The 27955-nt window shown below is 58.2% G+C and overlaps 1 protein-coding gene across 1 annotated transcript in view; it reads right to left on the bottom strand.

Annotated features, from left to right (window-relative positions):
- Positions 1-27955, bottom strand: part of SPEG (striated muscle enriched protein kinase) — a 143307-nt gene that overhangs the window by 24347 nt on the left and 91005 nt on the right. Inside the window, 15 exon segments of the mRNA XM_029063161.1 lie at positions 1576-1748; positions 3895-3972; positions 6704-6761; positions 8897-9097; positions 9222-9318; positions 10661-10829; positions 10949-11061; positions 12293-12468; positions 14853-14976; positions 16210-16416; positions 18082-18186; positions 19977-20096; positions 22544-22767; positions 23933-24122; positions 24897-25055. Of these exon segments, the coding sequence (XP_028918994.1) occupies positions 1576-1748; positions 3895-3972; positions 6704-6761; positions 8897-9097; positions 9222-9318; positions 10661-10829; positions 10949-11061; positions 12293-12468; positions 14853-14976; positions 16210-16416; positions 18082-18186; positions 19977-20096; positions 22544-22767; positions 23933-24122; positions 24897-25055 (2194 nt within the window).

Below are 27955 nucleotides of genomic sequence, written 5' to 3'. Positions count from 1 at the left end.
GCTCTGTACTGAGTGCTTGGGAGAGGATAACCGCTCAGTACGGTGCCTGGTAAGTGCTTAACAACTATCACAATCATTATTATTATTATTACTGAGTGCTTGGGAGAGGACAGCAGTTAGTAAACATGATTCCTGCCCTCAAAGAGCTGACAACCTACTCTACGAAGGGTACTGAACTGAGCGCTTGGGAGAGAACAATATAGTAGATGGGATTCCTGCCCTCAAGAAGCCGACAATCTACTATATAATAATCCCGGCTCTGCCACTTATCAGCTGTGTGACTGTGGGCAAGTCACTTCACTTCTCTGTGCCTCAGTTCCCTCATCTGTAAAACGGGGATTAAAACTGTGAGCCTCAAAGGGACAACCCGATCACCCTGTTGCCCCCAGCGCTTAGAACAGTGCTTGGCACCTAGTAAGAGCTTAACAAATACCACCATTATTATTATTATTGTTATTAATGATGCTATTTGTTAAGCCCTTATTAGGTGCCAAGCACTGTTCTAAGCGCTAGGGTAGATACAAGCAGCGTGGCTTAGTGGAACGAGCCGGGGCTTGGGAGCCAGAGGACGTGAGTTCCAATCCCGGCTCCGCCCCTTGTCTGCTGCGTGACCTTGGGTAAATCACTTCATTTTTCTGTGCCTCAGTGACCTCATCTGTAACATGGGGATTAAGACTGTGAGCCCCACATGGGACAACCTGATAACCTTGTATCTCCCCCAGCGCTTAGAACGGTGCTCGGCACATGGTAAGCGCTTAATAAATACCACGATTATTATACAAGGTTATCGGGTCGTCCCCCGTGGGGCTCCCAGTCTTCATCCCTATTTTACAGATGAGGTCACTGAGGCCCAGAGAAGTGAAGTGACTACTACATGTGAAGCGGCATGGCTTGGTGGATAGACCACGGGCCTGGCAGTCAGAAGGTCATGGGTTCTAATTCCGACTCTGCCACTTGTCTGCTGTGTGACCTCGGGCAAGTCACTTCACTTCTCTGGGCCTCAGTTCCCTCCTCTGGAAAATGGGGCTGGAGACCGTGAGCCCCACGTGGGACAGGGACCGTGTCCAACCCCGTTGGCTCGTAACCACGCCAGCGTGGCTCAGTGGAAAGAGCCCGCGCTTGGGAGTCAGAGGTCATGGGTTCGAATCCCGGCTCCTCCACTTGTCAGCTGTATGACTGGGGACAAGTCCCTTCACTTCTCTGGGCCTCAGTTCCCTCACCTGTCAAATGGGGATGAAGACTGTGAGCCTCACGTGGGACAACCTGGATCTCCCCCCGCGCTTAGAACGGTGCTCTGCACGTAGTAAGCGCTTAACAAATACCGACACTATTATTATTATTAAAGTGCCTGGCACATAGTAAGCGCTTCACAAATATCACGGCTATTATGATTATTATTACTAGGCGTTCAGAAGGGGACTACAGAGTGAGTAGACACGATCGCTGGCCTCAAGGAGGTTCCGGTCTAGCCCCATTTCTCTCCCTGCTGACCCCCAGGTCCCCACCTCCACCTCCCGCCGCCCGTCCCCATCCCGATCCGGTTGTGCTCCGGCCCTTTCCCGGCCCCGGGGTTACCAGATGTCAGTGACGCAGGTCACGGGGGTCTGGTTGACGATCTCGGGCCCCACGAATTCCGGGGTGCCGTACTGGCAGTACTGGGGCTCCCCGAGCTTCAGCTCCTGGGCGTTCCCGAAGTCACAGAGCCGCACCTGCTCCCCTGACCCCGCGGCCACCAGCAGGTTTTCCGGCTGCGGGGAGGAGTGACCGGGGGAAGGAAAGAGGGGAGCGTTTCGCAAAGGCCCGGGGGGGGACGAAGGGACCCTGGGGGGCTGAGGGAAGGCCCTCGGGGGCTCGGGAAGGGTCCCCGGGGGGCTGAGGAAGGAAGCAGCGTGGCCAGCGGCAAGAGGCCGGGCTTGGGAGTCAGAGGTCGTGGGTTCTAATCCCGCCTCCGCCCCGTGTCTGCTGTGTGACCTTGGACGGAGCACTTCACTCCTCTGTGCCTCAGGACCTCATCTGGAAAATGGGGATTTAAAACTGCGAGCCCCACGTGGGACAACCTGATGAACTTGTGTCTCCTCCAGCGCTTAGAACAGTGCTCGGCACATAGTAGGCGCACAACAAATGGAAGCAGCGTGGCTCACTGGAAAGAGCACGGGCTTTGGAGTCAGAGTTCGTGGGTCCGAACCCCGGCTCCGCCACCTGTCAGCTGTGTGACTTTGGGCAAGTCACTTCACTTCTCGGTGCCTCAGTGACCTCATCTGTAAAATGGGGATGAAGACTGGGAGCCCCACGTGGGACAACCTGATTCCCCTGTGTCTTCCCCAGCGCTTAGAACAGTGCTCGGCACATAGTAAGCGCTTAACAAATACCAACATTAGTATTAACAAATACCATCGTGATTATTACTATCATCAGGGGAGGGCGTAGCGGCAAGAGCCCGGGCTTGGGAGTCAGGGGTCGTGGGTTCTCATCCCGGCTCTGCCGCTTGTCTGCTGTGTGACCTTGAGCAAGTCACTTCTCTGGGCCTCACTGACCTCCTCTGAAAAATGGGGATTGAGACCGCGGGCCCCATGTGGGACAGGGACTGGGTCTAACCTGATGACCTCATTCATATCTACCCCAGTGCTTAGAACAGTTCTTGGCACCTAGAAAGTGCTTATGAAACCCTGTAGTTATTATTATTATTATCCCACTTGGATCACTCACTCTCCTCCCCTTCAAACCCCTACTGAAGGCCCACCTCCTCCAAGAGGCCTTCCCAGACTAAGCCCCCCTTTTCCTCAGCTCCTCCTCCCCTCCGCGTCCCCCTGATTCGCTCTCTTTGCTCTTCCCCCGTTCCCCCGTCCCACGCTACTTATGTATGTATGCATAGATCTATAATTCCATTTATTGATTTGAGGGAAGCAGCGTGGCTCAGTGGAAAGAGCCCGGGCTTCGGAGTCAGAGGTCACGGGTTCGACTCCCGGCTCTGCCACTCGTCAGCTGCGTGACTGTGGGCGAGTCACTTCACTTCTCTGGGCCTCCGTTCCCTCATCTGGAAAATGGGGATTAACTGTGAGCCTCACGTTGGGCAACCTGACGACCCTGTATCTACCCCAGCGCTTAGAACAGTGCTCGGCACATAGTAAGCGCTTAACAAACGGCAACATTATTATTATTATGCCTCTTGACTTGTACTGCCGTCCATCTCCCCCTTCTCTAGACTGCGAGCCCGACGTTGGGCAGGGATTGCCTCTCTCTGTTGCCGAATTGCACTTTCCAAGCGCTCAGTCCAGTGCTCTGCACATAGGAAGCGCTCAATAAATAGGATCGAACGAACGAATGAATCCCAGGGGGTTGAGGAGGGGAAGGGTCCCAGTGGGCTGAGGAAGGGTCTCCAGAGGACTGAAGCAGGGTTCCCCCCGGGGGTAGATTCAAGGTCATCAGGTTGTCCCACGTGGGGCTCATACGAGAAGCAGCGTGGCTCAGTGGAAAGAGCCCGGGCTTGGGAGTCAGAGGTCATGGGTTCGAAACCCTACCGGGTGACTGTGGGCAAGTCACTTCACTTCTCTGGGCCTCCGTTCCCTCGTCTGGAAAATGGGATTAACTGTGAGCCTCACGTGGGACGATCTGATGACCCTGTATCTACCCCAGCGCTTAGAACAGTGCTCGGCACAGAGTAGGCGCTTAACAAATACCAACAGATGAGGTCACTGACCACTGGAGGCCAGATGAGGTCACTGAGGCCCAGAGAAGTGAAGTGCTTTGTCCAAATGCTTTCTGCTTTACCCGGGGGGAGAGGGAGACCCGAGGGGACGGGAGCTGGGCAGAGACGGTGCCCCTCGACTGCCGTCCGCCCTCCCCGGCCCCCCACGCCCTCACCCTCCACCCCCATCACCGCCAGCCTCCGGTCACCTTGATGTCCAGGTGCAGCACGTGGTTGTGATGCAGGTAGCGGAGCCCCTCCAGGACCTGCCGCATGTAGGCGCGGATCTGTGGGGACAGACGGGCCCTCACGGGGTGGGGGGAGGACCCAGGGGTCCGGGGTCCCCCCCGGGGACAGAAGCCGGGTCGGGGGCCTCCCAGACCCACCACCTGGACTTCCAGAGCTTCCTTGGCCCTCCGTTCCGTAGCTTCTCTGCACCCGATTCTCCCTCGGAGTCCGAGAGACCCCCTCCCCGGGTGGCTACTGAAAGAAGTTGGGGGGAGGCCTGGGACCCTCTCATGGGGAAGTTCCCCTCCGCACCAAGTCCCTGAGCTCAATCCCCTTCCGTGCTCAGTACAGTGCTCTGCACACGGAAAGCGCTCAATCAATACCAACGAAGGACAGACCCAGGGAGAGGCATTGGGCTGATGGTGCCAGGCCGCCCTGGGCACCCCCAGGGCACTGAGGGGGGGGAGGCGCCTATGGGGGGGGAACCGTGTTCTGAGTCAAACCCCTCCCTCCTCTCCTCTCCTCTCCACTCCCCGGGGGGCACCCCCTAATTCACCCCGACTCCCCCTCCCCCTGCCCCGCACCACGCCTCCATCACATACGCAGCGGGCGACACGGAGCTTTCAAATCCATGGAAAAGTCAGGGATGGGGGGGAGGCACGGAAAATAGGTGGAGGAAGAGGAGGAAAAAGAGGAGGAGTGGGAGGAGGAGATGGAAGGGAGGAGGGGGGGAGGAGGGAAGAACACGTATCTATAATTCTATTTATTTCTAGCGATGCCTGTTTTACTTGTTTTGATGTTCCTCTTCCCCTTTCTAGACTGTAAGCCCCCCGTGGGCAGGGATCGTCTCTCTTTATTGCCGAATTGTACTCCCCAAGCGCTTAGTACAGTGCTCTGCACGCAGTAAGCGCTCAATAAATACAATTCAGTGAATGAATGAATGAAGGAGTCAGAGGTCACGGGTTCCAATTCCGCCTTCGCCACCTGTCAGCTGAACGACCCCGGGCAAGTCACTTAACTTCTCGGTGCCTCAGTGACCTCATCTGGAAAATGGGGATGAAGACTGTGAGCCTCACCTGGGACGACCTGATGACCCTGGATCTCTCCCAGCGCTATGTGCTCGGCACATAGTAAGCGCTTCACAAATACCAACACTATTATTATGAATGAATGAATGAAGAGGCCTTCCCAGACTAAGCCCCCCTTTTCCTCAGTTTCCCCCTCCCTTCCGCGTTACCTCCACTCGCTCCCCTTGCCCTTCCCCCTCTCTCCGCCCCACAGCTCTTACGTACATATAAATATAAATAATTCTATTTATTTATTCTGATGCCCGTTTTCCTCGTATCGATGTCTGTCTCCCCACTCCTAAGCTGTGAGCCCGGTGTGGGCAGGGATGGTCTCTCCTTATTGCTGAATTGTATTCATTCGTTCATTCGATCATATTTATTGAGCTCTTACTGGGTGCAGAGCACTGTATTAAGCGCTTAGGAAGTCCAGTTCGGCAACGAATAGGGATAATCCCTGCCCACACCGGGCTCTCAGTCTAGAAGGGGGGAGACAACAGCAAAACAAGTCAACAGGCATTCATTCATTCATTCATTCAATAGTATTTATCGAGCGCTTACTAGGTGCAGAGCACTGGACTAAGCGCTTGGAATGAACAAGTCGGCAACAGATGGAGACGGTCCCTGCCCTTTGACGGGCATCAGTAGCATCATTTTAAATAAATAGAATTAGAGATATTTACACATTATTAATATGAGAAGCAGCATGGCTCAGTGGAAAGAGCCCGGGTTTGGGAGTCAGAGGGCATGGGTTCGAATCCCGGCTCTGCCACTTGTCTGCTGTGTGACCGTGGGCAAGTCACTTCACTTCTCTGGGCCTCAGTGACCTCATCTGTAAAATGGGGATTAACTGCGAGCCTCACGTGGGACAACCCGATGACCCTGTATCTACCCCAGCGCTTAGAACGGTGCTCTGCACATAGTAAGCGCTTAACAAATACCAATATTATTATTATTATTCTCTGGGTCTCAGCGACCTCATCTGTAAAATGGGGATGAAGACTGGGAGCCCCACGGGGGACAACCTGATGACCTTGTATCTACCCCTGCGCTTAGAAAAGTGCTTGGTACATAGTAAGCGCTTAACCGATACCATCATCATCATCATTATTGTTATTATTAATAGAAATAAATAGAATTATAATTATAGGTATGTAATACAGACAAAGTGCTATGGGGCAGGGAGGTGGGGTAGAGCAAAGGGAGGGAGTCGGGGCGATGGGGAGGGGAGGAGGAGCAGAGGGAAAGGGGGGCTCGGTGTGGGAAGGCTTCCTGGAGGAGGGGAGCTCTCGGGAGGGCTCGGAAGGGGGGAAGAGAGTTAGTTTGGTGGATCCGAGGAGGGAGGGCGTCCAGGACGGAGGCGGGACGTGGGCCGGGGGTCTTCGGCGGGCCGGGCGAGCCGGAGGCCCGGGGAGGAGGCGAGCGGCCGCAGAGGAGCGCGGTGTGCGGCTCGGGCCGGAGGAGGACGGAAGGGAGGGGAGGTGGGAGGGGGCCGGGGGATGGGGGCCCTCGAAGCCAACAGTGAGGAGTTTCGATAAGCGCTCAGTAAATTCAGTTGAATGAACTGAGTGAATGGAGAGGAGGAGAGCGGGCGGGAGGAAGGAGAAAGGAAGAAGGGGGGAGGAGGAGGCCCGGCCCTATCTCTCAGTGCCGACCCCGACTCTCCCCCACAACGAGCCCCCCATCCCACCCCCGTCCTCACCCCTTCCCGCCCGCCGGGCCTCACCTCGGCCTCCCAGAGGGCCGGCTTCCTGGCCATCCTCTCAAGCAGCTCCTCTGCGCAGCTGAGCTGGAGTCAGGGAAAACGGGCACCGGCGACCACCCTCCCCGGGCGGACCCCCCCTCCCGCCCCCTCACCCCCCCGCCGCCCCGCTCGCTACCCTACGGATTCCCTCGGCCGCCCCCGGTGATGGTGGTCTTCAAGCGCTTACTTTGGGCCAAGCGCCGTTCTAAGGGCCTCCTTCTGGACACTACCGGCTTTGTGCGATACTCTGTTTTGTATTACTGCGAGCGCTCGGCACAGTGCCCCGCACGCAGAGAGCACCCCGTAATAATAATAACGTTGGTATTTGCTAAGCGCTTACTATGTGCCGAGCACTGTTCTAAGCGCCGGGGTAGATCCGGGGTCATCGGGTCGTCCCACGTGAGGCTCGCAGTTCATCCCCATTTTCCAGATGAGGGAACTGAGGCCCAGAGAGGTGAAGCGACTTGCCCACGGTCACACAGCTGACAAGCGGCGGAGCCGGGATTCGAACTCATGACCTCTGACTCCCAAGCCCGGGCTCTTGCCACTGAGCCACGCTGCTTCTCTGTAAGTCGGAGCAGCATGGCCTAGAGGCAGAAGCGCCGGTTTGGGAGTCAGAAGCCGTGGGTTCTAATCCCACCTCCGCCGCCTGTCTGCCGTGTGACCTGGGGCGAGTCACTTCCCTTCTCTGGGCCTCAGTTCCCTCGTCTGGAAAATGGAGATGAAGACTGGGAGCCCCATGGGGGAACAACCTGATGACCTCGTATCTACCCCGGCGCTTAGAACAGTGCTCGGCACATAGTAAGCGCTTAACGAGTACCATTATTATTATTATTATTCTCTGGGCCTCAGTTCCCTCATCTGGAGAATGGGGATTGAGACTGTGAGCCCCACGTGGAACAGGGACAGTGTCCAACCCCATTTGCTCCTATCCACCCCAGCGCTGAGTACACTGTCTGGCACATAGTAAATGCTTAATAATAGTGTACTGTTAAGCATTTACTATGTACCAGACACTGTACTAAATGCCGGGGCACTGTGGGAAGCCGTGTGGCCGGGGAGTCGGGAGGCCATGGGTTCTAATCCCGGCTCTGCCCCTTGTCTGCTGTGTGACTTCGGGCAAGTCACTTCACTTCTCTGGGCCTCAGTGACCTCCTCTGGAAAATGGGGATTAAGCCTGGGAGCCCCATGTGGGACAGGGACTGGGTCCAACTCGATTTGGACGAACGGGCCTGGGAGTCAGAAGGTCATGGGTTCTAATCCCAGCTCCACCATTTGGCTGCTGTGTGATCTTGGGCAAGTCACTTCACTTCTCTACGCCTTAGTTCTCTCATCCTTAAAATGGGGATGAAGACTGTGAGCCCCGTGTGGGACAACCTGATGACCTTGTATCTCCCCCAGCCCTTAGAACAGTGCTTGGCACATAGTAAGCGCTTAACAAATACTATCATCATTATCGTTATTATTTGCTCATATCCACCCCAGCTCTTAGTACAGTGCCTGGCATCTAGTGAGCGCTTCAGGGTGGCTTAGTGGCTCAGTGGAAAGAGCCCGGGCTTGGGAGTCAGAGATCATGGGTTCGAATCCCGGCTCTGCCCCTTGTCAGCTGTGGGACTGTGGGCGAGTCACTTCACTTCTCTGGGCCTCAGTTCCCTCATCTGTAAAATGGGGGTGAAGACCGGGAGCCTCACATGGGACGACCCGATGACCCCGTATCTCCCCCGGCGCTTAGAACGGTGCTCTGCACATAGTAAGCGCTTAACAAATACCAACATTATTATTATTAGTGGAAAGAGCCCGGGCTTAGGGAATCAGAGGATGTGGGTTCTAATCCCGGCTCCCCCACTTGTCAGCTGTTTGACTTTGGGCGAGCCACTTAACTTCTCTGGGCCTCAGTCACCTCATCTGGAAAACGGGGATGAAGACTGGGAGCCCCACGTGGGACAACCTGAGGACCTTATATCTACCCCAGAGCTTTAGAACAGTGCTCGGCACATAGTAAGCGTTTAACAAACACCATCGTCATTATCGTTATTGTTATTAACAAATCCCACAACGGCTCTTATTAGAACTTAGCGCTTAACAAATACGGTCATCGTCATCACCAACATCCCGGGCCCCCACTCCCACCCACCGCAGGACTCCCCCGAGTGCCCTCTCCGCCGGGGTGGGTACAGCTCGGTGACGAGGACGAGGCCGCGGCGTTTCTCGAAGGCCTCGTGGAAGTAGAGCACGTGGTCGTGCTGCAGGCGGGAAAGGAGGCCGGCCTCCCGGAGCGCCGACGCCTTGGGCTTGGCCCGGCTCGGGATGAACTTGGCCGCGAACTCCAGGCCGGAACTGCGCTCCACCACTCGTCGCAGGTAGGAGAACGCGCCCCTGCCGCGGGCCCGGGGAGGAGAGACCCACCTCTGGGACCCGGAGAAGGACAGACCCCCCCACCGCCGACCACCGCCCGGCCCCCCGCCCCCCGACGCACGGCCGGACCCACGGACAGACCCACCGGCCGATCTCCTGGTGGATGTCGTAGAAGTCGCTGAGTCTGTTTCCGCGCGGCTGGTCCTCCTCCTCCCCGCCTTCCGCCTCCAGGGCCGGCTGGGCTGGAGCACAAAGACAGATTGCTGCTGACCGGATGGAGGGGATGGAGGACAGAGAGATGGAGGGAAGGAGGGATGGAGGGATAGAGAGATGGACAGGACAGAGGGAAGGAGGGATGGAGGGACAGAGATGGAGGGACGGAAGGATGGAGGGAAGGAGCGTGGGAGGGACAGAGAAATGGAGGGACAGAGGGAAGGATGGCTGGAGGGACAGAGGTGGAGGGATGGAGGGAAGGAGGGATGAAGGGATGGAGAAATGGAGGGGATGGAGGGACGGAGGGACTGAGATGGAGGGAGACATGGAGGGGACAGAGGGATGGAGGGGTGGAGAAAGAGAGGGGATGGAGGGATGGAGGGAAGGAGGGATGGGCGAATGGAGGGGATGGAGGGATGAAGGAAGGAGGGATGGGTAAATGGAGGGGATGGAGGGATGACGGATGGAGGGGCAGAGATGGAGGGATAGAGGAAAGAGAGAGATGGAGAGGATGGAGGGAAGGAAGGATGGAGAGATACTACTGGGAAGGAGGGACAGCGGGATGGAGGTGGAGGGATGGAAGGATGGAGGGAAGGAGGGGTGGAGGGATGGAGAGACAAAGAGATGGAGGGATGGAGGAAAGGGAAAGATGGAGGGGACGAAGGGAAGGAGAGATGGAGGGACAGTGGAATGGAGATGGAGGGATGGAGGGATGGAGGGAAGGGACAGAGGGGGTGGAGGAATGGGGGGTGGGGGATGGGGAATGAGGGGAAAGCGGGGATGGGAAGATGGGGGCTGAGAGAGACAGAGGAGGGACAGAGGTCTGGAAGGATGGAAGGGATGAAGGAGATGGAAGAGCAGGAGGTGAGGGAAAGAGAGGCTGGGCCTCGGGGGCCTCTGGGTAAAACGGGCCCGGAGTAACGATAGTGATGATAATAATAACGATGGTATCTGTTAAGCGCTTACTACATGCCAGACACTGTACGGAGCAGCGGGCGGATACAAGCAAATCGAGTCGGACCCAGTCTCTGTCTCATGTGGGGCTCACAGTCTCAATCCTCATTTTACAGACGAGGCAACTGAGGCAGAGGGAAGCGCACAGCAGACTAGTGGCAGAGCCGGGATTAGAACCCACGGCCTTCCGACCCCCCGGCCCGGGCTCCATCCATTACGCCACACTGCTTCCCGCAGTGCCCCAGCATTTAGTACGGTGCCTGGCACATACTAAATGCTTAACAGATACACTATTATTAAGCATTTACCAGGTGCCGGACAGCGTACTCAGCGTGGCGGAGCCGGGATCGGGGGGCACGGGACAGAGGGCGGAGGGCGAATCCCGGGTTTCTCCCCCGACGGCTCTCGGCCATTCACCTGAGCAGACGTCCAGCTCGGCCTTGCAGGACACCGTTCCGGCCAGGTTGCGGGCCGTGCAGGTGTAGACGCCGCGGTCCCGGGGGTCGGCGTCGAGCACCACGAGGGAGCGCTCCCTCTCCTCATCCACGAAGCTCACGCGGCTGCTCCCCTCCAGCAGGGTCTCGTCCTGGGGAGCCAAGCTCACCCCCCGACCCGGGGTCACCTCCGCCCAAGGCTCCCCGCCGCCGTTTCCCATTTCCACCCCGGCGCGGGGGCGGCCTTCCCGCCCCAGGATCTCCCCCTCACCTTGTACCACGCGACGTCGGGCAGCGGCCTCCCCTCCACCACCACGGCAAAACGCGCCGTCTCCCCCTCCTCCACCTCCACGTCCTCCATGATGGATTCGAAGCGCGGAGCCTCTGTAAGTCAGCCCCGGGGGTTCGACCGAGTCCCGGCCCTCGGGGACCAAGCCCGTCCGCCCACCCCGGGCCTCCGAGCTCCCCCGGCGGGCCTCGACCCCACTCTCCGACCTCAACCTGGTCCCACCTCCCGGCAACCCGCCCTGGGCCGCCCTACTCCCCTGGGCAGGCCTGCACCCCGCTCCCCAACTTCATTCGTTCATTCAATAGTATTTATTGGGCGCTTACTATGTGCAGAGCCCTATTCTAAGCGCTTAGAATATACAATTTGACAACAGATAGAGACCATCCCTGCCCAGTGACGGGCTCCCAGTGTAATCGGGGGAGACCAACCGACAAAAACAAGACCACATAATCACGATAAATAGAATCAAGGGGATGGACACCTCATTAATGAAATAAATTTGTGTTTATACGTACCTATCTATTATTCTATTTATTTTTATTAATTAATGTTGGTATTTGTTAAGCGCTTACTATGGGCAGAGCACTGTTCTAAGCGCCGGGGGAGACACAAGGGAATCAGGTTGTCCCACGTGGGGATCACGGTCTTCATCCCCATTTTACAGACGAGGTAACTGAGGCCCAGAGAAGTGAAGTGACTTGCCCACAGTCACCCAGCTGACAAGTGGCGGAGCAGGGATTCGAACCCGTGACCTCTGACTCCAAAGCCCGTGCTCTTTCCACTGAGCCACGCTGCTTCTCTAATTATGATGCGTATTATTATGTATCTATTAATGATGTGTATATATCTATAACTCGATTAGACTGTAAGCCCGTCAAAAGGGCAGGGACCGTCTCTATCTGTTACCGATTTGTCCATTCCAAGCGCTTAGTACAGTGCTGTGCACATAGTAAGCGCTCACTAAATACTATTGAGTGAATGAACTCTATTTCTATTGATGCTACTGATGCCCGTCTACTTGTTTTGGTGTCTGTCTCCCCCCTTCTAGGCTGTGAGCCCGGTGTGGGCAGCGATCATCTCTCTCTGTTGCCGAATTGTACTTCCCAAGCGCTTAGTACGGTGCTCTGCCCGGTACAGTAAGCGCTCAATAGATGCCACTGAATGAAGAATGAATGAACGGAGGCCCAGCGCCAAGGGACCGGGCCCACCCACCCCAGACCTCTGTGCCCCCACCCCCCCCAGCAGGCCTGGACCCCCTCGTCCCGGGACCCCCGCGGGTCGGGGTCAGACGGAGGGGCACCGGCCGGGCCGAAGGCGCGGGCTGACCTGCCAGCTCCAGGGTGACGGAGCAGGTGAGGGCCCCGTGCCGGTTCCGGGCCGTGCAGGTCAGCTCGCCCAGGTCGCGTGGGGAGACTCGGCAGATGTGCAGGCGGTGCTGGTCGTCGTCCGGCTGGCTCAGCTCGTACACGCCCGCCCGGGCCTCCAGGAGCGCCCCCCGTCGGCTGGGCACAGGCGGCGCGGGGCAGGGCCCGGGGAGGAGGGGGACACGTCCCAGCGGGGTCAGGACCCGGCCGGTGGGGAGAGCGGGGCCGGGGCGGCAGGGGTGAGGGCGGGGAACTACACTCTCATCTTCCCCTGTTGGGCTGGCGGCTCCTCGAGGGCAGCCATTGTTTCTACTGATAATAATAATGAGGGTATTTGATAAGCGCCCACTATGTGCCAAGCGCCGTTCTAAGCGCTGGGGTAGATAATAATAATATTAATGTTGGCATCTGTTAAGCGCTTACTACGTGCACAGCCCTGTTCTAAGCACCGGCGGGATACAAGGTCATCAGGTTGTCCCCGGTGGGGCTCCCAGTCTTCGTCCCCACTTGCCAGATGAGGGAGCTGAGGCCCAGAGAAGTGAAATGACTCGCCCAAAGTCACACAGCTGGCAAGCGGCAGAGTCGGGATTGGAACCCATGTCCTCTGCCTCCCGGGCTCTTTCCACTGAGCCACGCTGCTTCTCTAATGATGAGGTATTGGTTAAACGCTCAGTATGTGCCCGGCACTCTACTCAACGCTGGGGTGGAGCCAAGCGAATCGGGTTGGACGCAGTCTCTGTCCCACGTGGGGCTCCCGGTCTCCATCCCCATTTGACAGGAGAGGGAACTGAGGCCCAGAGAAGTGAAATGACCTGCCCAAGGTCACAGAGCCCGTCTTCTTGTTTCGTTTTGTTTTTCTCCCCCTTCTGGACTGTGAGCCCGTTGTTGGGCAGGGATGGTCTCTGTTTCCACGCGCTCAGCGCCGTGCTCTGCACACAGTAAGCGCTCGATAAATACGACTGAATGAATGAACGTGGCGGAGCCAGGATCAGAACTCATGACCTTCCGACTCTAGGCCCATGCTCTATCCATTACGCCACGCATGTAACGATAATAATCTTGGTACTCGTTAAGCGCTTGCTATTTGTCCGGCAGTTTTCTTAGCACTGGAGTAGATACAAATTAATCGCGTCGGACCCAGTCCCTGTCCCACGTGGGGCTCGCCGTCTCAATCCCCGTTTGACAGGTGAGGGAACCGAGGCCCGGAGAAGTGAAATGACTCTCCCAAGGTCACACAGCAGACACGTGGCGGAGCCGGGATTGGAATCCATGACCTGACTCCCAGGCCCGGGCTCTAGCCACCAAGCCACGCTGTTCCAGTCCAGTGATCTCCACACAGTAGACTGGACGCTCCTTTAGGGCATGGATTGTGTCTACTAACTCTACTGGACTCTCCCAACCGCTTAGTACAGTGCTCTACCCTCTGTAGACTAAACACCTGGAGGGCGGGGATGGTGTCTTGAAATTCAACTCTTAGGACAGTGCTCTGCATTCAGTGAGCGCTCAGTGATTGATTGATCGATTGATTGAGCGTGGGGACCAGGAAAGGGGGCTGGGGCGGGGTGGGCCGGGGGAGACCGGTGACCCTCAACCCGTCGAGGGCAGGGAACCTGTCTGTTATATTGCTCTATCGCCCTCTCCCAAGTGTTTAGAACAGTGCTCTGCAGGCGGTAAGCGCTCAGTAAATTTGATCGACTGACTGGTGCGATGAGCTGAACTATCAGCTGGAGGCCGGGGGTCTGTGAGGACGTGGCGGTTGGTCTGGTCGGGGTGGGATGGAGGCTGGAGGCCTATGAGGGGTGGGGGGCGGGCAGGTCGGGGTGGGCTGGAGGCCGGGGGACCGTGAGGGGGTAGGAGGAGGTCTGGCCGGGGGGGGATGGAGGCCAGGGGACCGTGAGGAGACAGTTTGGCCAGGGTGGGGGGCCCGTGAGGAGGTGGGGGGTGGTCTGGCCCGGGTGGACTGGAGGCCAGAGGCCCACGAGGAGGTCGGGGGTGGTCCCGCCGGGGTGGGCTGGAGGCCCAGGGCCCGTGAGGAGGTGGGGGGGTGATCTGGCCGGGGCGGACTGGAGGCCGGGGGTCCGTGAGGAGACGGTGAGGAGGTGGGGGGAGGTCTGGCCGGGGTGGACTGGAGGCCAGAGGCCGATGAGGAGGTCGGGGGAGGTCCCGACGGGGTGGGCTGGAGGCCGAGGGCCCGTGAGGAGGTGGGGGGTGGTCCGGCCGGGGTGGGCTAGGGTCCGGGAGCCCACGAGGCTATGGGGGGTGGTCGGGCAGGGGTAGGCTGTAGGTCAGAGGCCAGCGAGGAGGTGGGGAGGGGGTGGTCCGGCCAGGGTGGGACGGAGGCCGGAGGCCTGTGAGGAGGCGGGGGGTGGTCCGGCCGGGGTGGGACGGAGGCCGGAGGCTTATGGGGGGGTGAGGGGGGGTCAGGCCGGGGTGGGATGGAGGCCGGGGGACCGTGAGGGGGTAGGAGGTGGTCCGGCCGGGGTGGGGGGCTGGAGGGCGGGGGCGGGCTGGCGGAGACTCACCTCCTCCACGTGATCTGGGCCTCGACGTGGTTGAAGGTGATGGTGACGCTAGCGGGGCGGCCCTCCACCACGTGAACCACGTCCGGCTTTTCCAGCGCGACAGGGGCCTCCTCCAGGGTGGGGCCTGCCACCCAGGGGACCCCCACCCCGTGAGGACCCGCGGCCCCACCCCCGGCCCCACCCCCACCCTCTCCCCCAGGGGGAGACCCGGCCTTCCCCTCGGGACTCCCGCATTCATACTAATAATGACTATGCTATTCGTTAAGCTAATAACGCTAACTATGGTACGTTAAGCGCTTACTATGTGCCAAGCACCGTTCTAAGAGCCGGGGCAGAGACGAGTAATCGGATTGGCCGCTGCATGGGGCTCCCGGTCTTCATCCCCATTTTCCAGATGAGGGAACTGAGGCCCAGAGAAGTGACGTGACTTGCCCAAGATAAGTGAAGTGGAAGCAGCGTGGCTCAGTGGAAAGAGCCCGGGCTTCGGAGTCAGAGGTCATGGGTTCGATTCCCGGCTCTGCCGCTCGTCAGCTGTGTGACTGTGGGCGAGTCACTTGGCTTCTCTGGGCCTCAGCGACCTCATCTGTAAAACGGGGATTAACCGTGAGCCTCACGTGGGACAATCTGATGACCCCGTATCTCCCCCAGCGCTTAGAACGGCGCTCTGCACATAGTAAGCGCTTAACAGATACCAACATTATTATTATCAAGTGACTTGAGAAGCAGCGGGACCCAGCGGCAAGAGGCCGGGCTTGGGAGTCAAAAGGCGTGGGTTCTAATCCCGGCTCCGCCACTTGTCAGCTGGGTGATTTAGGACAAGTCACAACTTCTCTGGGCCTCAGTTCCCTCGTATGGAAAAGGGAGATGATGATGATGATGATGTTGGTATTTGTTAAGCGCTTCCTACGTGCAGAGCGCCGTTCTAAGCGCTGGGGTAGATCCAGGGTCATCAGGTCGCCCCACGTGAGGCTCACGGTGAATCCCCATTTTCCAGATGAGGTCACTGAGGCCCAGAGAAGCCAAGTGACTCGCCCACAGTCACCCAGCTGCCGAGCGGCAGAGCCGGGAGTCGAACCCATGACCTCTGACTCCCAAGCCCGGGCTCTTTCCGCCGAGCCACGCTGAAGACTGTGAGCCCCACGTGGGACGAGCCGACGACCGCGTATTCCCCCCCGGGGCTTAGAACAGTGCCTGGCACATAGTAAGCGCCGAATAAATACCATCATTATCATCATTATTCTCACCGAGCGGATGAGTGGCGGAGCCAGGATCGGAACCCGGGTCCTTCAGACCCCCCAGGCCCGAATGAGTGAAGGAGCCGAGGCCCAGGGAGCAGGGTCCCCCCCCACCAGCTCACCCCGCTCTAGTAGGCGCACGGGCTCGGATGGGGCGGAGGGTTTGCTGCTGCTCTTGGCCGTGGTGGTGAGGACGCGGAAGAGGTAGCTGGCTCCTTTGCGCAGGGCGGTGACCGTCCACTGTGGCTCCCTCAGCCCCGTGGCCAGCACTTTCCACTGGTTACTGCCCACCACCTGCTGTTGGACGGTGTACGACAGCGCGTCCGGGCCTGCGGGGAGGAAAGGGGGCGGGAGGAGAGCGAGGGATCGTCACCGTGGTATTTCTTAAGCGCTTATTCGTTCGATAGTATTCACTGAGCGCTTACTATGGGCAGAGCGCTGGACGGAGCGCTTGGAACGGACAACTGGGCGACAGATGGAGACCGTCCCTGCCCAGCGACGGGCTCAGGGTCTGATCGGGGGAGACGGACGGACAAAGAGCAAGACAACTTAATCGCGGTAAATAGAATAATAACGTCGGTATTTGTTAAGCGCTTACTATGTGCAGAGCACCGATCTAAGCGCTGGGGGAGATCCAGGGTCATCGGGCCGTCCCACGTGAGGCTCACGGTCTTCATCCCCATTTTACAGATGAGGGAACTGAGGCCCAGAGAAGGGAAGTGACAGGCCCGCGGTCACCCGGCTAAGTGGCAGAGGCGGGATTCGAACCCATGACCTCTGGCTCCCAAGCCCGGGCTCTTTCCACTGAGCAACACCGCTTCTCTAGCCACACTGCAATAATTAGGGGAATAAAAATCTATCCAAATGAGCACGGTGATGAGGGGAGGGAGAGGGGGAGGAGCGGAGGGAAAGGGGCGGAAAGGGGGCTCGGCTGAGGGGAGGTGAAGGGGGGGGCAGAGAGGGAGCAGAGGGAAAAGGGGAAGCTCAGTCCGGGAAGGCCTCTCGGAGGAGGTGACCTCTCAGGAGGGATTTGAAGAGGGGAAGAGAGTGAGTTTGGCGGAGGTGAGGAGGGAGGAGGGCGAGGAGGGTTCCAAGACGGCGCCAGGCACCCTTCTCGGTGCTGCGGTAGATAATAATAATAATGATGATGATGGCATTTGGTAGAGAAGCAGCGTGACTCAGTGGAAAGAGCCCGGGCTTGGGAGTCAGAGGTCATGGGTTCGACTCCCGGCTCTGCCGCTCGGCAGCTGTGTGACTGTGGGCGAGTCACTTCGCTTCTCTGGGCCTCAGTGACCTCATCTGGAAAATGGGGATGAAGACTGTGAGCCCCACGTGGGACAACCTGATTCCCTTGTGTCTCCCCCAGCGCTTAGAACAGGGCTCTGCACCTAGTAAGCGCTTAACAAATACCAACATTATTATTATTCCTCTCTGGGCCTCGGTTCCCTCATCTGTAAAATGGGGGTGAAGACTGGGAGCCTCACGTGGGCCAACCGGATGACCTTGTAATAACAATAATAGTAATAATGTTGGTATTTGTTAAGCGCTTACTAGGTGCAGAGCGCCGTTCTAAGCGCTGGGGGAGACACGGGGTCATCAGGTCGTCCCACGTGAGGCTCACAGTTAATCCCCATTTGACAGATGAGGGAACTGAGGCACAGAGAAGTTAAGTGACTTGTTGTATCTCCCCCAGCGCTTAGAGCAGTGCTTGGCATGTAGTAAGCGCCTAACAGATGCCATCGTTATGTAGGCCACGGGGGCTCACAGGTTCGATCTCCATTTCACAGATACCAGAGACCGTAATTATTATTATTATTATACATTGTTAAGCTGATCCCGTCTCGAGGGTCTGGACCCCCCCGCCCCGCTGACCCCATTCTCCGTCCCTAGGCCGACCCCGCTCCTACCCCGCTCCGCTCCTCCCGGCTTCCCTGGTCTACCCCGCCTCCCTCCGGCTGCTCGCCATGCCCGTCCACCCGGCCCCCCGGCCCTACCGATGGCCGAGTCCAGGTTCTTGGGCGGATTCCACCGGAGGACGACCACCTTCCCGGTCACGGCTGCCACAAGCGGGGGTCCGTCGGGAGGGGCGGGCACCACGTCTGAAAACCAGAGGCCGGTGGAGTCGGGGTGCGGATCCAGACCACACCGAAAGTCTCCCAGGGGTCCGGAGCGCTCGCGGGAGACGGGGTTCGGCGGGGGGGGGGGGGGGGGGGCGTAGATAATAATGATAATAATTGTGATATTGGTTAATGATAATCTCGGTATCTGTTAAGCGCTTACAATGTGCAGAGCACCGTTCTAAGCGCTGGGGGAGATCCAGGGTCATCAGGTCGTCCCACGTGAGGCTCACGGTTAATCCCCATTTTACAGATGAGGTCACTGAGGCCCAGAGAAGTGAAGTGACTCGCCCACAGTCACACAGCTGCCAAGCGGCAGAGCCGGGAGTCGAACCCATGACCTCTGACTCCCAAGCCCGGGCTCTTGCCATAAGCGCTTACTGTGTGCCCGGCACTGTATTCATTCATTCGGTAGTATTTATTGAGCGCTTACTATGTGCAGAGCACCGGACCAAGCGCTTGGAATGGACAATTGGGCCACAGATAGGGGCCATCCCTGCCCAACGACGGGCTCACGGTCTAATCGGGGGAGACGGACGGACAAAAACAATAGCATTAAAGAGAATCAAGGGGATGTACTAAGCGCTGGGGTGGTTACAAGCAGATCGGATTGAACACGGTCCCTGTCCCATGTGGGGCTCCCAGTCTGCATCCCCATATGACAGATGAAGGAACTGAGGCCCGGAGAAGTGAAGCGACTTGCCCAAGGTCACACAGCCCCCGATTAGACCACGAGCCTGTCATCGGGCAGGGATGGTCTCTATCTGTTGCCGGATTGTCCATTCCAAGCGCTTAGTGTAGCGCTTGGCACATAGTAAGTGCTCAATAAATACTACTGAATGAATTAGAGAATTAGAGAATAGTAATGTTGGTATTTGTGAAGCGCTTACTATGTGCAGAGCACTGTTCTAAGCGCTGGGGGAGATACAGGGGAATCAGGTCGTCCGACGCGAGGCTCACAGTTAATCCCCATTTTACAGAGGAGGTAATTGAGGCCCAGAGAAGTTAAGTGACTTGCCCACAGTCCCTCTGACGCCCGGGCTTCTAATCCCGGCTCCGCTGCTTGCCAGCTGCGTGACTTTGGGTAAGTCACTTCGCTTCCCTGGGCCCCAGTTCCCTCATCTATAAAATGGGCATGAAAACTGTGAGCTCCCCGTGGAACAGCCTGAACACCTTGTATCCCCCCTGCGCTTAGAACAGTGCTTTGCGCATAATAAGCGCTTAACAAATATCACCATTATTATCGTTACGAACGAATGAAAGTGGCAGAGCCGAGATTAGAACTCACGCCGCACAAGAGAAACAGCGGGGCTCAGTGGGACGAGCCCGGGCTTGGGAGTCAGAGGTCGTGGGTTCTAATCCCGCCTCCGCCACTGGTCAGCTGGGTGACTTGGGGCGAGTCGCTTCATTCATTCATTCAATGGTATTTATTGAGCGCTTACTATGTGCAGAGCACTGGACTAAGCGCTTGGAATGGAAAATTCGGCAACAGATAGAGACGATCCCTGCCCATTAACGAGCTCACGGTCTGGCTTCACTTCTCTGGGCCTCAGTGACCTCATCTGCAAAATGGGGATGAAGACCGTGAGCCCCACAGGGGACAACCCGATGACCCTGTATCTGCCCCAGCGCTCGAACAGTGCTTGGCACACAGTAAGCGCCGAACAGGTGTCACCATCATCATCACGTGGAGGGGACAGACAGGCCTGGGCCGGGGGGGCCGAACTGGGAGTGCCAGGTGGGGAGGGGGCTTTTGGGGGTCGGAGCCTGACCTGTGACGTAGAGGTGGGCGTAGCAGGCGGCTTTTCCCAGCTTGTTGGCGATGACGCTCTTGTACACGCCCGCGTGCTGCGGGCCCACGGCAGGGAACACCAGCTGGTACACGTCCCGGTCTACGGGGGGAAGACGGGGAACGAGGGGAGTCAAGTTTGCAGCGGGGGGAGACCCCAGTGACCCCTTCCCCTTGCCCCACTGGGAGACTGGTGCCACGGCTTAGCCACCACCCCAGGGAGATCAAGCGTGCATTTGGGGTTGGGGGGGGGGGGAAAGGAATGTATACAGTCCAGTAATAATAATAATGTTGGTATCTGTGAAGCGCTCACTACGTGCCAAGCATTCATTCAATAGTATTTACTGAGCGCTTACTATGTGCAGAGCACTGGACTAAGCACCTGGAATGGACAATTCGGCAACAGATAGAGACGATCCCTGCCCAATGACGGGCTCACGGTCTAATCGGGGGAGACGGACGGACAAAAACAATAGCAGTAAATAGAATCAAGGGGATGGACATCTCATTAACAAAATAAATAGGGTAATAAAAAGGTATCCAAATGAGCAGGGTGCTGAGGGGAGGAAAAGGGAGAGGGGGAGGAGCGGGGGGAAAGGGGGCTCAGCTGAGGGGAGGTGAAGGGGGGGCAGAGAGAGAGAGAGCAGAGGGAAAAGAGGAAACTCAGTGTGGGAAGGCCTCTCGGAGGAGGTGAGCTCTCGGGAGGGATTTGAAGAGGGGAAGAGAGCGAGTTTGGCAGAGGCGAGGAGGGAGGGCGTTCCGGGACAGCGGGAGGACGTGGGTCGGGGGTCAGTGGCGGGATAGGGGAGGACGGGGGCCGGCGAGGAGGCGGGCGGCGGAGGAGCGGAGCGCGCGGGGTGGGCGGTGGAAAGAGAGAAGGGAGGAGAGGTAGGAGGGGGCGAGGGGATGGACGGCCTCGAAGCCCAGAGTGAGGAGTTTTTGTTCGGTGCGGAGGTCGACGGGCAACCGCCGGAGGTTTTTGAGGAGGGGAGTGACGGGCCCAGAGCCTTTCTGCAGGAAGACGAGGCGGGCGGCGGAACGAAGAATAGACCGGAGCGGGGAGAGGCGGGAGGAAGGGAGATCGGAGAGAAGGCTGACGCAATAATCCAGCCGGGATATTTCGAGAGCCGGTAACATTAAGATAGCCGTTTGGGTGGAGAGGAAAGGGCGGATCTCGGCCACGTTGTGAAGGTGAGACCGGCAGGCCTCGGTGACGGATCGGATGTGTGGGGTGAATGAGAGAGCTGAGCAAGCACCGTTCTAAGCGCTGGGGGAGATACGAGGCAATCCCGTTGTCCCATGTGGCTCACGGTCTTCATCCCCGTTTTCCAGAGGAGGGAGCTGAGGCCCAGAGAAGTGAAGCACTGGGCAGGGACGGTCTCTATCTGTTGCCGAATTGTCCATTCCAAGCGCTTAGTCCAGTGCTCTGCACACAGTAAATCCTCATGCCCTCCCTCCTCACCTCCTCCAAACTCTCTTCCCCTCTTAATAATAATAATAATAATAATAATGTTGGTATTTGTTAAGCGCTTACTATGTGCAGAGCACCGTTCTAAGCGCTGGGGGAGACACAGGGGAATCAGGTTGTCCCACGTGGGGCTCACGGTCTTAATCCCCATTTTACAGATGAGGGAACTGAGGCCCAGAGAAGTGAAGTGACTCGCCCGCAGTCACACAGCCGACAAGTGGCAGAGCTGGGATTCGAACTCATGAGCCCTGACTCCAAAGCCCGCGCTCTTTCCACTGCGCCACGCTGCTTCTCTTCAAATCCCTACTGAGAGGTCACCTCCTCCAGGAGGCCTTCCCACACTGAGCTTCCCCTTTTCCTTCTGCTCCCTCCGCTCCCTCTCTGCTCCCCCTCCACCTCTCCTCAGCTAAGCCCCCTTTCCCCCCTTTCCCCCTGCTCCTCCCCCTCTCCCGTACCCTCCCTTCAGCACCGTGCTCATTGGGATAGATTATTTATTCCCCTGATTATGTTGTTAATAATAGTGTTGGTATTTGTTAAGCGCTTACTACGTGCAGAGCACCGTTCTAAGCGCCGGGGTAGATACGGGGTCATCGGGTCGTCCCACGTGAGGCTCACAGTCTTAATCCCCATTTTCCAGATGAGGGAACTGAGGCCCAGGGAAGTGAAGTGACTCGCCCACAGTCACCCAGCTGACAAGGGGCGGAGCCGGGATTCGAACCCGTGACCTCTGACTCCCAAGCCCGGCCTCTTTCCACTGAGCCAAGAGGCGTCCATCCTCTTGATTCTATTTATCGTGATGACGTCTGGTTTTTGTCCATCCGTCTCCCCCGATCCGAGCGGGGGCCCGTCCTCGGGCGGGGACGGTCTCTATCTGTGGCCGAACCGCCCATTCCAGGCGCTTAGCCCAGTGCTCTGCACATAGTAAGCGCTCAATAAATACCGTCGAATGAACGGATGAACCAATACCAGCATCCTTACGATGATCATTCCAAGGCCCGAACCCGGTCCTCCTCGCAGAGGTCCCCCGCCCGACCCCACGGGGGTCGCCCCCGCTCCCCGCCCGGCCCCCCGGGGAAGCGTACACTGCGTCACCCGGCGCTCGTCGGAACTCTGGATGCGCTGCCCGTTGTGGAACCAGGTGATGGTGGGGTAGGGCAGGCCGGCCACCTGGCATTCCAGCGCCGCCTCTTTGCCCTGGCCCACTTCCACGTCCTGCAGGGGCCTCAGGAAGTCCGGGATCGACAGCCGCTCCAGCTCCCCCTGCTCCGGCTCCTCCGGGATGGACGGCATCTTTTCCAGCTTGGAGCTGAGGATGGTGACCGTCATCACTCGGTCGCGCGGTCCTATCTACTGAGCGCTTCCTGGGGCGGAGCGCTGTCCTCGATGATAACGATGCTCGTATTTGGTAAGCGCTGCTATGCGCGAGCACCGTTCTAAGCGCTGGGGGAGACACAGGGTCGGCGGGTTGTCCCACGTGGGGCTCCCGGTCTTCATCCCCATTTGACAGATGAGGGAACTGAGGCACAGAGAAGTGAAGTGACTGGCCCACAGTCACCCAGCTGACAAGTAGATAACTGTTCATTCATACCATAGTAATAATAATGTTGGTGTTTGTTAAGCGCTTACTATGCGCGAGCACCGTTCTAAGCGCTGGGGGAGACACAGGGTCAGCGGGTTGTCCCACGTGGGGCTCCCGGTCTTCATCCCCATTTGACAGATGAGGGAACTGAGGCCCAGAGAAGTGAAGTGACTTGTCACTTCACCCAGCTGACGAGTGGCAGAGGTAGGATTCGAACCCATGACCTCAGACTCCCAAGCCCGGCCTCTTTCCACTGAGCCACGCCGAACGCTTACTGGGCGTGGAGTGCTGTCCTTAATACCAGTCATTCGTTCGGTAGTACGTACTGAGCGCTTACCGTGTGCGGAGCGCTGTTCTTAATAAGGATAATAATCACTGTGTTGGTATTTGTTAAGCGCTTACCATGTGCCGAGCACTGTTCTAAGCGCTGGGGGAGATACAGGTTGTCCCACGGGAGGCTCACAGTCTTCATGCCCATTTTCCAGATGTGGTCACTGAGGCGCCGAGAAGTCAAGTGACTGGCCCCAGATAATGGGGTTGGACCCAGTCCCTGTCCCACAGTCTTAATCCCCATTTTGCTGTTGAGGTAACTGAGGCACAGAGCAGTAAAAGCTGTGTGACCGTGGGCAAGTCCCTTCACTTCTCCGGGCCTCGGTTCCCTCATCTGTCCAATGGGGGTGAAGACCGGGAGCCTCGCGCGGGACGACCCGACGACCCCGGATCTCCCCCCGGCGCTTACAACGGTGCTCCGCACATCGTAAGCGCTTCCCGGATACCAACGTTATCATTATTATTACTGCTACGGACGGAATGAATGAATGAGTCTGCCCCCGCCAGGCCGCCCTCCCGGCTTGCCCGGCCCGCCCTCCCGGCCGTCGGCGCCGCCCGGTACCTGTGGGCCGAGGCGGCGGAGCGGGGCTCCTCCACGTAGAGCTGGGCGGAGCAGTGGGCCTGGCCGTGGGCGTTGGTGGCGCTGACCGCGTACAGCCCCTCGTCCTCCCGGCCCACGTGGCCGAGGACCAGAGAGTGCAGTCCCCTCTGCTGCAGAAGTCGCACGTTCTCGCTCTCCTCCACCGGCTGGCCTGGGAGGGGGGCGGCAGACACGGACGGTGGGCCCCGCCCGGGAAACGGGAGCCGGGGCGAGATCGTGGAAGGAGCGCGGTGGCTGGGGGGGGAGGGCCCTTCGTTCGTTTAATCGTATTAAATAAAAACACTACGTCGGCATTTGTTAGGCCACCTGTGTGACTGTGGGCAAGTCACTTCACCTCTCTGCGCCTCGGTGACCTCGTCTGCAAAATGAGGATTGACCGGGAGCCTCGCGTGGGACGACCTGATGACCCCGAATCTCCCCCGGCGCTTAGAACGGTGCTCTGCACACACCAACGCTATTAAGCGCTTACTATGCGCAGAGCACAGTCCTAAGCGCTGAGACGCAGGGTCACCGCGTGAGGCTTCATCCCCATCTGACGGAGGAGGGAACTGAGGCGCAGAGAAGGGAAGTGACTCGCCCACAGCCGCACAGCTGACGAGGGGCAGAGCGGGGATTCGAACCCACGCTCTCTGACTCCCAAGCCCGGGCTTTTGCCGCCGAGCCACGCCGTTCTGCCCGCAGTGAGCGGCCTCTAGGCCGCGAGCTCCTTGTGGCGGGGGGAGTCACTGTTTATCGCTGTGCCGTGATCTCCCAAGCGCTCGGTACGGTCCCCGGCACACGGTAAACGCTTAATAAATACGATCGAATGAAGGAACGCTTCGGGGGCGGCCCAGAAGCGCAGAAGGGTGGCCTGAGCGCGTGGGCCGGTGGCGCTGGCGGTGGCCGGGGGACCGCGGGATGCCCCGACCCGGCCCGGGGAGGTTACCGAAGTGCGTCCAGGCCACTGCGGGTGGCGGCGAGCCGCTGATCTTGCAGTCGAAGCGGGCGCCGCGGCCCTCCACCACCTCCGCGTCCTCCAGCTTCCGCGTGAACAGGGGGGCCAGGGACGGACGGACGCTCAGCCTGGCGCTGCAGGTCAGCTCGTCTGGGGGAGGCCGGGACAGGACGGGGGTGAGCCCCGGGACCGGCCTCCGGGCCCCCCTCACCGCCCCCCCCAGCCCGGCCCGGCCGCCTCCGGCAGGCTCGGGGCCAGCTTTCCGGCTCTCTGAGAAGGATAACCGTGATGATGGTACGTGATTCATTCGACGGCATGTACTGAGCGCTCGCTATGTGCAGAGCACTGGACCGAGCGCTTGGAATGTTCAGTTCGGCAACAGAGACCATCCCTGCCCAGTGACGGGCTCACGGTCTAATCGATAATAATCACAATTGTTCGATGATGGCATTTGGCAAGCGCCGTAGGCCAGGCGCTATGCTAAGCGCCGGGGACGCAGGGAAATGAGGTTGGCCCCCGTGGGGCTCCCCGTCTTCATCCCCATTTTCCAGATGAGGGAACTGAGGCCCAGAGAAGTGAAGTGATCCGCCCACAGTCCCACAGCTGACAAGCGGCAGAGCCGGCATTCGAACCCGTGACCTCTGACTCCCGAGCCCGGGCTCTTGCCGCTGAGCCACGCTGCATTTGTTAAACGCTGACTCTATGCCAGGTGCCGTACTAAGCGCTGGGGGTGGATCCAAGCAAATCGGGATGGACACGGTCCCTGTTCCACGTGAGGGCTCGCGCTCTCAATCCCCATTTGACAGATAATAATAATGATGATAATAATAATGATGTTGGTCTTTGTTAAGCGCTTACTACGTGCAGAACACCGTTCTAAGCGCTGGCGGGGGGGGGGATACGGGGTCATCGGGTTGCCCCACGTGGGGCTCCCGGTCTTCATCCCCATTTTCCAGAGGAGGCCACCGAGGCCCAGAGAAGTGAAGTGACTCGCCCACGGTCCCACAGCTGACAGGCGGCGGGGCCGGGATTCGAACCCACGACCTCTGACTCCCGAGCCCGGGCTCTATCCACCGATCCACGCTGCTAAGCACTTATTAGAGAAGCAGCGTGGCTCAGTGGCAAGAGCCCGGGCTCGGGAGTCGGGGGTCAAGGGTTCGGATCCCGGCTCTGCCGCTTGTCAGCTGTGGGCGAGTCATTTAGCTTCTCCGTGCTACAGTTCCCTCATCTGGAAAATGGGGATGAAGACTGGGAGCCTCACGTGGGACAATCTGATGACCCTGTACCTACCCCGGTGCCTAGAACAGTGCCTGGCGCATAGTAAGCGCTTAACAACTACCAACATCATCATACACGCTAATTAGGTTGGACACGGCCTCTGTCCCCCGTGGGGGTCCCAGGCTTCATCCCCACTTTCCAGACGAGGGAACAGAGGCACAGAGGAGTGAGGGAACCTGCCCGCGGTCCCCCAGCAGACAGGTGGCGGAGCCGGCACTAGAACTCGGCACCTTCCGACTCCCAGGGTCGGGCTCTAGCCACTAGGCCACGCTGCTCCTCTAATTCGGCCATACTGTAGTGCCCTCCTCCAAGAGGCCTTCCCTGACTGCGCCTTCCCTTCCCCTTCTCCCGCTCCCTTCCGCGTCGCCCCGATTCGCTCCCTTTCTTCACTCCCACTTAACCACTTTGGTCCCCCTCCCTCATTTCTTTGTTGACGATGGTATCTGTTAAGCGCTCACTGTGTGCCAAGCACCGTACTAACTTCTTTGCGTGGCTCAGTGCAAAGAGCACGGGCTTTGGAGTCAGAGGTCATGAGTTCGAATCCCAGCTCTGCCCCTTGTCAGCTGGGTGACTGTGGGCGAGTCACTTCACTTCTCTGGGCCTCAGTTCCCTCATCTGTAAAATGGGGATGAAGACTGGGAGCCCCACGTGGGACGACCCGATTTCCCTGTGTCTACCCCAGCGCTTAGAACGGTGCTCGGCACATAGTGAGCGCTTAACAAATACCAACATTATTATTATTATTCTTTCTATTCACGCCTGCCTCCCGCCTCTAGACTGTCAGCTCATTTTGAGCAGGGCATGTGTCTGTTTAGTGTTGTATTGTCCTCTCCCAAGCGCTCAGTACAGTGTCCTGCACACCACAGGCGCTCAATAAATAGACTGACTGAATGAATGAATGGAATGAATCAATGTCCGTCTCCCCCGATTAGACCGTGCGCCCGTCAAAGGTCAGGGACCGTCTCTAGCTGTTACCGCTTTGTCCATTCCAAGCGCTTAGTACAGTGCTCTGGACATAGTAAGCGCTCAATAAATACGAATGAATGAATGGATGGATGAATGAAAGGTATTTGCCACCCCCCCACTGTACAGTTGTTTGCAGCGTGACCTTGAGCAAGTCATTTCTCTTCTCTCTGTTCTTCATCTGTGAAATAGAGGCTCATTCATTCGTTCATTCAGTCGTATTTATTGAGCGCTTACTGTGTGCAGAGCACTGATTGAATAAAAAGAATAATAATAATGTTGGTATTTGTTAAGCGCTTACTATGTGCAGAGCACCGTTTTAAGCGCTGGGGGAGATACAGGGTCATCGGGTTGTCCCACGTGGGGCTCCCGGTCTTCATCCCCATTTTCCAGATGAAGTAACTGAGGCCCAGAGAAGTGAAGTGACTCGCCCGAAGTCACACAGCTGACACGCGGCGGAGCCGGGATTAGAACCCACGACCTCTGACTCCCCCGCCGGGCTCTTGCCACTGAGCCATGCCGCTTCTCATAGAATCTCTCTATTTTTTAAGCTCGCTGTGGGCAGGGAGCGTGTCCGTTTATTGTTCTATCCAACCCTCCCGGGCGCTCAGCCCAGTGCTCTGCACACGGTAAGCGCTCAATAAATACGGCTGGGAAGTGGCGGGGAGACTCTCGGCCTCCCCGACCTTTTCGATGGTGAGCCACGCGTGTCTGATCTGAGAAGCAGCGTGGCTCAGTGGAAAGAGCCCGGGCTTTGGAGTCAGAGGTCATGGGTTCGAATCCCGGCCCCGCCGCTTGTCAGCTGTGTG

This window comes from Ornithorhynchus anatinus, chromosome 1 (assembly GCF_004115215.2).
Source record: "Ornithorhynchus anatinus isolate Pmale09 chromosome 1, mOrnAna1.pri.v4, whole genome shotgun sequence".
Classification (NCBI taxonomy): domain Eukaryota; kingdom Metazoa; phylum Chordata; class Mammalia; order Monotremata; family Ornithorhynchidae; genus Ornithorhynchus; species Ornithorhynchus anatinus.
Note: the sequence above shows the minus strand (reverse complement) of the source record. Positions and strands in the feature narration are given on the sequence as shown.